Below are 10881 nucleotides of genomic sequence, written 5' to 3' on the forward strand. Positions count from 1 at the left end.
ACAATATGAAGCCAGTATTTGATAGCAGTTGAGTATTTATATAAGCACACTATGATGACAAATTTATTATTTTTTATCATCAATAATGATATCCTGAGCTGAGAATGGAAGGAGGATGAGTATTTGGCAGGCTATAGTGCGCCCTCAGCGACATTACTTGCATTGAACAAGTTCAGAGGTCATTCAGTCAATAAATGCACCGTTTACTAGACTTCGGTTCCAGTGCACGCTTGGTGCGTTTACTGCCTCAATGCACGCCGTTTTTCTGTTGGCAATTTCAGAAGAGGTCAGGAACGACGTGAAATAACCATGGTTGAGCAGACAACTATAGCCCAGTGTCAAACCTTGTCAGACACAAAACTATCAAGGGCTGATAAGATAGACGAACTATTCGATCAGGTATGTGAAGTAAGTTGTACTGCCTACTATTTACTGGGAGGGCTATGCATGAATGGGAGGCTGAACAATGCGGAATTATGTGGGTGGACTGTTTTAAAACTCGGACACTTCCAGCGCCTAGGTGCAGTGCAGTAGCTGGAGGTTTTGCCGACCCAAATACCCAGGCAAACCTTGAGCTACTGTACTGTATTACTGCAGCTACCCGCGCCAAACGTGGGTAAGCCTTATTAAATATGATTCAGAATTCAAGATTCACGAGTCAATGATCGAGGTTTACTGTATCAATCCATGTACACTGATAAATCACAGCACAACGGCGCCTGTGGTGGCCTGTAATTAGAGTCACCTGTGGTCTATTCCGCTCTGCGTGTATGCGCCCCATATACATGCCAACATATGCCCGAGAAGGTTCTCCTCAGGCATATGTACACACGTCTATGGGGCACATAGACGCAGAGCGGAATAGACCACAGGTGACTGTGCCTGTGATATGTATGTTTACGAAAGGCCATAGGTTATACCTTGTCAAGTATGCTGCCACAGAAGTACCCAGCGGACTGTACCATTATTTTTAGGGGTGGCCGACAGTTGTGAGGGGCTAAATACACATACTAATGAAAGGGTAAATGGTATACCCCTTTTTGGAGGATTGAAAAAAAGTCATAGAACAGTTTGTTTCTTTCCAACTACTGCAATAGAGTGGTACTGGCACTGAAAATCTGAAAATTTGCCATTTCTGAAGATTGAAAGACATATTCACTCCATGCAAATTTCACTGTCCTTTGCCATTTGGCACCCCACTTCACACATTCTACAACAATTTTGTAGTCTAGTAGCTGCACCCCTTTTTGCTGTGAATTATACATATTCATTTTGGCACCTATCTTCACACATTATATTACAGAAGCACTTATACCGTAAGTATAGTTGAATCGCAGTACGTAGTTCAACTCAGGCAAACACATTTGTAGTGCATGGACTGAAAGGAAGTTCTAACAACTACATATTCTCATGTAGGATTTCTTGAATTAAAACTTAGTTGAACTTAGTTGTAAGAGCGTTGAGAAGACAGAATATATAACTTACTGAGCTAGCACGTAGTTGTAGTTGGCAAGCGTGTTGTCTAACTGTTGTCTAACAGCTATATTCAAACCCCCACACCTGCTTGGCACCCCTAAAAATAATGGTACAGTCCGCTAGGGGCTTCTGTGGCAGCATACTTCACAAAGTCCCCCAGTAAGGGACTGGATAGAAATTACAGGGAGGGAGGGCCTGAGTTTTTCAAAGCGATGCAGCGCATAAAATAGTGATCCTTCAAGGGTGTTTTGAAGGAAAAAATGTAACCTCCCCTCTATGATCTACAAAGTATTTGTAAAGAAATTTGATTGTTAATTTTGATGCCAATGAGGTCAGTTTTAAAGTTAAAACCCACGATGGCTGCAAGAGAAATGGTCTAAATATTATTGATATGGATTGTGACACATAGGGAGAGGGTCACTGTTTGTTGCTCTTGTAAATTTTGGGAGGGTCACTTTTTTCATGCAAACACTTTTGAAGGGACATTTTCATACAATATGTCTTTCCAGTCCTGCTGTATGTAGAATGCGTCAACACTCACATTGCAGGTACTACTTCATGCTTAAAGAAGGCACCGTTGAAGCCCTAATGATTTATCATTTTACATGAATCAAAAAAGTCAATTGGAGTGAAAATGCATCTGTGTCTAGCTTAAACCCTTTCATCATCATTGTTTAGCCCAATCTGATTGTTATCAATGGTGATTGTGGACCTGTTTACAGGGAATCGGGGTGAACAGGTTAAACTGCAGAAAATGAATCATGAATATTGAATTATAGGCTTACCAGCCAACCGTTCTGCCAGTGAATCCAGGGTTTACCATCCATGATGCTGTTTAACATGGCATGCGAAATGAGAGGCATGAGGCATGCGACATGTCGCTGAGCCATTGGTACTGATTCAAAGTAAATCAGTACCAATTACAAAATGATGTGTTGCATTCCTGTGCACCTCTCTCTTTCTCTCTCTGTCTCTCTGTCTCTCTCTCTCTCTCTCTTTTGAATGTTTGTGGCATGGGGAGGGGACTGTCTTAAACCACATATCCCCAGCTGGGTTACTTCATTCAATCCAAGATTCAAACAGAGTTCATCAACTTAACACAAGGCTGCATTCAAGAAAAATTTGGGGGAGGGGCGCGCTGGAGAAATTCATGTGGGATTCAAAAATTTTTGGGTAGTGGAGGGATTGGGGAAAGCTGAAAATTTTTTGGTTCAGTTTTACCTTTACATTGTCCAATTCCAAGGTTTGTCAGGTACTTCAATGAAAAATGAGTAATGTTTGAATGTCATCCAATGAATCATATCCGGAATTCAAATGGACCACGGTACAAACAAGCCCAGGTGTGCAAATGGTCAATAGAAGTGCATGTATTTGCAGCCATGTGGGTTTTTTGGTACCACGATTACGTGACTTATGCATACTGAGTCTGTAGAACTCATCATGTCTTTTTTTAGTCCCCCCGGACGGTGTCCGTGGGGACTTATACAGTAGGTTTGGACATGTCTGTATGTCCGTTCAAGCAGATATCTCAGAGATGTCTGGAGCGATTTCATTTAAACTTGGTTACAAGGATTACTTCATATGTCATACAGATGTACGTCGATTTGTTTTGTGATACGATCCAATATGGCTGCCAGGTGGCCATTTTATTAAAATTTTTTCATGTACAGAGCCATAACTCAGACATGTTTCAATCGATTTTATTCAAAGTTGGTACAAGGACATTGACCAATATCATAGATATGCATGTCAATTAGTTTTGTGATACGATTTCAGGGATGTAGAAAATAGCCGGCAGCCGGCAAAAACAACCAGCTGTCAGCAAAATTTTGCCAGCTGTGAAAATTATTTGTAGATGTAAAATCGATGTCATTTCTGCTGCAGTGTAAAAAAAGAGCTAAAATCTTCTCACAAATCTTTAAAAATAAATGTAACTGCAATGAGAAACAGCAGTTTTTTGTCTTTGCCTGTCTGAAAAATCAATCGTAATCGAGTTTGAGGATGTATACATACGTGCATTCCATGGAAATGGCCACTCACATTAAATTTAGTCCGCTACGGGATCAGGCAATAGTTGAGTACTAAGTTTACAAAAATCATAGAGTTTCATGTCTTTTCAGACTCCCAAAAATTCCTAGTCAAACGAAATCGAATTGTAAACAAGAGTACGCTGAAACAATCTACATACGCGATCGGTACGCGGTAACGTGTGCTTGTCGGAATGCAGTGCACAGGTCGTGCAGGTCGCAGTTGACCTCGCTTGGGTTTATTGGTACGTCATTGTCGGCATGTGTTCGGCTAGCTTTCGGAGTGACTCGGTACAGTCACACAGTTGTATTTGCATGACAAGCCTATGTCAACTTTGCGGAGATTGCACGCAGAGCGTAAATGTTCGGGCGATAAACAGCCCAAGTATCAAGAAATTCTTCAGTGGTTTCTCTGATAAACAGGCCGAACAAACTCTCAGTGAAAAATCTGCCGATGAATCTGCCGGCACTTTAGCAGCGTGTCAGTGCAAGTCCTACTCCGGAAATCGCAACCAAAACAACCGAGTCGAGTTCCCACGCAGCCATGCAATGCCAGCCGTGTTCCAGTATTATCGAAACAACTGAATGCGAACCGTGTTCAAGTGAAACTGTTGAAACAACCGAAAGTTTCGCTACTAGTGATGTCAATTCATTGGGTCGTGAATCAAATAACAATGTACCGTACAGTACGTGTTATCTCAGAGTGACAGTGAGAAAGAAATCCTAGCTGTGTTTAGCAATGTATTCGATGGCAAAGTGAGCCAAAAATTGGCCTTCATAATTTCTATTTGTGCAGCAAAAGCTGCTGTTCTTCGATTCCAACTACGACAAATATGGGGACAATTCTACAAGTAAATTTAAAGTTTCTCACGCGTGGCTATTGAACAGAAAATTAGGCTTTGACGAAGTTACCGGTTTATGATGGCCAGTGTACATCGAAAAAACGAGACTATACAAATAATAAATGTTAAATCTTTAGAAATAAAAATACCTGAAGAGAGATCACCTGACTGCCCCTACCTTGTTACATCATACATGATGTAAAAGTGTGCAAGATTTGACCAAAAATTCGTAAAATGGGTCCACGAGAGTCATTCTGGAGACTTCAAAATCAAAAGAGGGGGAGGGCACCCCCTCCCACTCCCACACCCCCATAGCCCCCCCCCGCGACCGCTAAGTATATATATATATATATATATATATATATATATATATATATATATATATATATATATATATATATATATATATATATATATATATATATATATATATATGTATGTGTATATATAGACATATAGCTAGATAAATATAGAGAGAAAAGAGAGGTATATACATACAAACATAATGAGATTATCAATTGAAGGCAGAGTAATCAGAGAAAGTGGTGGACAAATTGATAGACCAAACAAATGGTGTTGTTTCCTACACAAGATCCTGCTTTTATTCACTGCAAAACATCCTTGGCAAAGGAAACTTGACGTACATTTTTCCAATTCCTTTTATCATTGATGGGACATATTTGACACAAAAATGTTTTAATTTGTTTAAGCAGTTTTTTGCATATAATGTGTACTACCCACGGCAGACGTCCCCCATTTTAAATAACGAGCCCTTGTGTGACCAATTCACACTATTTTCGTGGTTAACTATTAGGTTTCACAGAGTATGCATTGAGATGCAGTTATCAACTCTGGTATTTTTCCATCCACAGCAGTGTTTAAGTGGTCCATGGAGTGGTTTCTATTCCCCATCCCTATTTCTATCCTGTGTCTCACAGAAAAAAAAAGAGTATGACAATTACTTAAACGTTTCGAGTACGCATGTGAAATCTTAACGTAATATTGTGATTCTTTTTCCAGGGTGAAGAATTAATGGAAAAGCTTGGATGTCAGGTGTTCATCCTTGTCTCAGAAGATGGAATCTGTTCCAGTTACATGGGAAGTGATGTCTTCTTGAGTGACTTCTGTTCCTCAGGACTGAAAATAAAACAACAGGATGTGATGCGTACACAAACCAATTTTTGGATTGCAAAAGAAAATGGATATGGTCAAAAAGTGTTGTTAAAAAGTGAACCAGAAACTGTGTGCAACCACACACCAGATAACCACCCCTCAAGGGAAGATACTAGTTGTATTACCATAGCAACAGATATTAAAGAGCCATCTGCAAATACAGGCAACACAGCAGATCTTGAGCGAAGATCAGTGTGTATTGAAAATGATGAGAGAAATGATGTTGCATTGTTGCTAGGCAACAAGAGATGTGATGAAGAAGATGACCAGGATCCAAACAAATGTGATGACACTATGGTGTCAACCTGTATAGCTGATGAAATAAAGGATGAAAATCAGGAAAGTAAAGTGAGTGCAACAATGGCAAGTGTAACACTAACAGCACATAACAACATACCTGATAAACTCTCTGCAAGGGAAAATGCCTGTGGTATTACTACAGCAGCAGATGTGAAGGAGCCATCTTCAAATACAGGCAACATAGCAGATATTGAGCAAAGATCAACATGTGATGAATATGATTTCGGCAGTAATGTTTCTGTGTTGCTAAGCAACAAGAGATGTGATGAAGAAGATGACCAGGATCCGAGCAAAGGTGATGACACTAATGGTGTCAAACTTTGCAGCAGATGAAGTAAAGGATGAAAATTGTGAGGAAGATGATGTTGCTATGTTGCTAAGCAACAAGAGTTGTGGTGAAGATGATGATGATGATGATGGTGATGTTAATGTTAATGATGGTAATCAAGACAACTTTGCAGCAGATGATAAAAGAAAAGGGATTGCAACCATGACAACAGGATATCTTTCTAATGATGTGATTGAAAAGAAGAAAAACTGTACATCACAGACATTCAAAGAGATGCCTGACTGTAATAACACTGAAGTAATGAAAGAAGACTGTAGCAAAAACAAAATAAGATTTGCATCTGCAAAAAGACGATATTTTGAGGTCAAGAAATTTTCCCCAGCAGATCCAGACCGTCACAAAGGAAAAATACTGAAATTCTTTCAGGAACTTTATGAGAATCAATCAGATTTATGTCAAGGGTGTGGACGTTCATTCAAGAATCGACAGCGGTTGGAAGTTCATAAAAAGAAGGCAACTTGCCCCGGACGCGAATGCCACTTTTGTGGGAAGAAGTTTCTGATCAGAGACTTGAAAGATCATTTGGTTGACAATCACTTGGAAAAGGTGGAGATCTATGAGTGCCAAGTCTGCAAGAAGCAATTTTTGCACCACTTGGATTATGTGGATCATGAGAGGAAACATGAACAAGATGGGGAACTCATAAGAGAAAAGGTACCAAAACAGAAATTAATGTCTGAAGAAGATCTTGAGAATCACAGAGTGAAAATACAGAAGATCTTCAGAGAGTTCTGTGACAGTAAACCCAATTTATGTGAAAGGTGTGGATTCTCGGCCAAAAAACCCCATGGATTGGAAGTTCATCGAAAACTTGGAAATTGCTTGGCATGCAGATGTAAGTTTTGTGGAATGCGTTTCCCTTTCAAAGAAAGGCAACAACATTTGCTAGACAGCCACTTGGCTAAAATGAAAATCTATGAGTGCAACATTTGTAAGAAGCAATTCTTGCAACATGGTCATCTCCATGCCCATCGTCAGACGCACAAACCAGATGATGCTTTCGCTTGCAATGTGTGTGGAGTCATCTTGAAATGCAAAGAGTCTTTACGAACTCATAAACTTTTACATTTTGGAGAAGAGTTGGAGTGTGACTATTGTGATTTTAAGACTGTCAGGAAAAGGAGTCTGACAGTCCACATGCGGCGTCACACCAGTAATCCTAAATTTGAATGCAAGGAATGTGGCAAGCATGTAGCCACTGCAAACACACTTCATCTCACACATACAGCGTATGCACGTCAATTTCCAATCCTATCCATGCAGCCATTGTGATAAGAAGTGCTCTGCACCTCAAGATCTGCAACATCATGTGGCAATACACCATAGAGGTGGTGAAAAGCCTCACAAGTGTCCAAAATGTCCGAAAAGATTTGCTACTAAGAAACGGCTGACTGCACATGTGAAATTAGTTCACAGCGAGCACTGGGTGCAGTGTGAGGTTTGTGGGAAGCAAAATAAACATCGCTACTGGCTGAAAACACATATGTTGGTTCACAGCAAGTCAAATGTAAAAAAGGCAACCATGAAAAGAGGACATCTGTTAGATGATGTGATTGAAAAGGAGAAAAACTGTACATCGCAGACATTCAAAGAGGTGACTGAAAGTAATAATACCAAAGTAAAGAAAGAAGACCGTAGCAAAAACAAAAGAAGATTTGCATCTGCAAAAAGACGATATTTTCTGGTCAAGAAATTTTCTGCAGCAGATCCAGATAGTCACAAAGGAAAAATACTGAAAGTCTTTCAGGAACTTTATGAGAATCAATCAGATTTATGTCAAGGTTGTGGACGTTCATTCAAGAATCGACAGCGGTTGGAAGTTCATAAAAAGAAGGCTACTTGCCCCGGACGCAAATGTCACTTTTGTGGGAAAAAGTTTCTGATCAGAGACTTGAAAGATCATCTGGTTGACAATCACTTGGAAAAGGTGAAGATCTATGAGTGCCAAGTCTGCAAGAAGCAATTTTTGCACCACTTGGATTATGTGGGTCACGAGAGGAAACATGAACAAGGTGGGGAACTCATAAGGGAAGAGATAAATTTGGTTGACAATCACTTGGAAAAGGTGAAGACCTATGAGTGCCAAGTCTGCAAGAAGCAATTTTTGCATCACTTGGATTATGTTGGTCATAAAAGGAAACATGAACAAGATGGGGAACTCATAAGAGAAAAGGTACCAAAACAGAAATTAATGTCTGAAGAAGATCTTGAGAATCACAGAGTGAAAATACAGAAGATCTTCAGAGAGTTCTGTGACAGTAAACCCAATTTATGTGAAAGGTGTGGATTCTCGGCCAAAAAACCCCATGGATTGGAAGTTCATCGAAAACTTGGAAAGTGCTTGGCATGCAGATGTAAGTTTTGTGGAATGCGTTTCCCTTTCAAAGAAAGGCAACAACATTTGCTAGACAGCCACTTGGCTAAAATGAAAATCTATGAGTGCAACATTTGTAAGAAGCAATTCTTGCAACATGGTCATCTCCAAGCCCATCGTCAGATGCACAAACCAGATGATGCTTTCACTTGCACTGTGTGTGGAGTCATCTTGAAATGCAAAGAGTCTTTACGAACTCATAAACTTTTACATTTTGGAAAAGAGTTGGAGTGTGACTATTGTGATTTTAAGACTGTCAGGAAAAGGAGTCTGACAGTCCACATGCGGCGTCACACCAGTAATCCTAAATTTGAATGCAAGGAATGCGGTAAGCATGTAGCCACTGCAAACACACTTCACTCACACATACAGCGTATGCACGTCAATTTCCAATCCTATCCATGCAGCCATTGTGATAAGAAGTGCTCTGCACCTCAAGATCTGCAACATCATGTGGCAATACACCACAAAGGTGGCGAAAAGCCTCACAAGTGTCCAAAATGTCCGAAAAGATTTGCTACTAAAAAACGGCTGACTGCACATGTGAATGTACTTCACAGCGAGCACTGGGTGCAGTGTGAGGTTTGCGGGAAGCAGTTTAAACATCGCTACTTGCTGAAAACACATATGTTGGTTCACAGCAAGTCAAATGTGAAAAAGACAAAGCGTTAACCCTTTGGCTGTATTTTTTCCCAGCAAAATTTTAGTGCAAAATTTTGCCAATATTTGTGTTTTTTCTGTAATATTTTTGATAATTTTGGATCAAATGGACATCACATTCATTTATTACTGTATTTTATGAAAATTTCGGCTAAAAATCTGAAAAAACTTAATCGGGTATATTTTAACTCAATCGGGTATATTTATAAAGGGAATGAAAATTGACTTTGGTGCTCAAAGGGTTAACTTTGTTTGATAATGCATGGATTCAGTCAGACATTACAATTAATTAAACGCCATCACATGAATAAATAACTTGTTTTACAATTCTACAAAATGGTAACTTTTCATATAAGGTATTCTGAACTGTGTCGGGAAACTTGCACAAGGAGAAGACAGTGAAAATTTCATTTATTTGACAGCCTTTCAAGCCAAATCTAATTCAAATTCAATACAATGGCCATTGTGACATATGTGAACTGTATCGGGGAATTTTTCAATTTGAGAAAGAGAAGAGAGTGAAAATTTCACGAACTCAAAAACCTAATCATCCAAATGCTTCCAAACAAAAAGCAGATGTAAGGATCTTTTGCAGCAAATGTTAGATAACAAACATTAAGAAAATTCTATTGTTCTGTAAAGTACACGAACAATACTTTCATAACATGGCTGTACCATTTGTAAATGGGTAAATAATATTCCTGAAAGATAAATTTTTAGCTCATATTTGGTAAATGTATTAATACTAGAAAGAGCTTATATGGTGAGTCGGTGGCTTCTGTATGTCTGTATAGTATGTGCAGATGTATGTCTGTCCAACTCAAAAACTCCCAAACCACCGCACCTATAACCTTACATTTGGTGTACAGGTAGACCCAGAGGTTGCAATGTGAATTTGTTCAAATGAACATGTCAGTATCAAAAATATGCAAATGAGATAAGAAAAATGGAAAATCCTGCAAATGTATGGGAGGGGTGGTATTAACTGAAACAGCCTACACATCTAAGTGAGAGGTTCTATGAGGCATGACCTCATTTGCATGCGTTGTACCTTCTATGTGTGGGAGTGGTGGCAGTAACTGAAACAGCCTACAAATGAGTCATTTCCTGCCCTTGTTCAGGGATTCTGTTGAAACATTTCTCTGCTGTGCGTGTTTCTTAAGTTGACCTCAAGTACCTAAAGTTTCTCGAACCTTATTTACTTTTGCCATTCTTGTTTTTCTGGTTTAAATATTTCTTGAATGGACCAATTCAAACCAAATATGAGCACACTGTTCTTGACGGTATTTTTGTTTTTATATAAATACCAAAAAGAGCTTATATGATGAGTCTAAGTGTCTGTATATTGGTGGGTATGTGCAGATGTATTTTTGTTTTGTTTTGGACACTTCAAATTACAGACATTGACATTAAGACATGCAGATCTTATGGTGGCGAGAGAAAACAGCCAAATAGAGACTGAAATAAGTTGCTGACAAAGGAAGGCATGTCAGGAGCCAGAAATGTGATTCTGAAAAAAAATCTTGGCAAATACAGAGAAAAAAAATGAAAAATGTTCTTTGGGAATCATATGAAAATAAACCAGATTTATGTGAAAGATGATGGCTGTCATTCTAGAAACCCAACAGACTGGAAATTTACAACAAAAGTTTCAAGACGACAGTGCCACTAGTGTGGCCG

General features: G+C 39.2%; 2 protein-coding genes across 5 annotated transcripts; both read left to right on the forward strand.

Annotated features, from left to right (window-relative positions):
* Positions 1 to 198: 198 nt before the first annotated feature.
* Positions 199 to 10557, forward strand: LOC139124152 (zinc finger protein 26-like). 4 transcript variants are annotated; one of them, XM_070690294.1, is made up of 2 exons: positions 199 to 408; positions 5366 to 10557. In XM_070690294.1, exon 2 carries the CDS (start codon positions 7399 to 7401, stop codon positions 9211 to 9213), a length of 1815 nt encoding a protein of 604 aa, XP_070546395.1. In that variant the 5' UTR covers positions 199 to 408; positions 5366 to 7398; the 3' UTR covers positions 9214 to 10557. The 4 variants fall into 2 exon arrangements, with proteins under 4 accessions (XP_070546395.1, XP_070546396.1, XP_070546393.1 ...); XM_070690292.1 differs by having other exon boundaries at positions 199 to 399.
* On the forward strand, positions 6189 to 7324 carry LOC139123732 (zinc finger and BTB domain-containing protein 14-like). Its single transcript, XM_070689887.1, has 2 exons — positions 6189 to 7002; positions 7275 to 7324. The coding sequence occupies exons 1-2, from the start codon at positions 6189 to 6191 to the stop codon at positions 7322 to 7324; spliced, it is 864 nt and encodes a 287-aa protein (XP_070545988.1).
* Positions 10558 to 10881: the final 324 nt, after the last annotated feature.

Source organism: Ptychodera flava, assembly GCF_041260155.1.
Source record: "Ptychodera flava strain L36383 chromosome 23 unlocalized genomic scaffold, AS_Pfla_20210202 Scaffold_23__1_contigs__length_28996876_pilon, whole genome shotgun sequence".
Taxonomy (NCBI): Eukaryota; Metazoa; Hemichordata; class Enteropneusta; family Ptychoderidae; genus Ptychodera; species Ptychodera flava.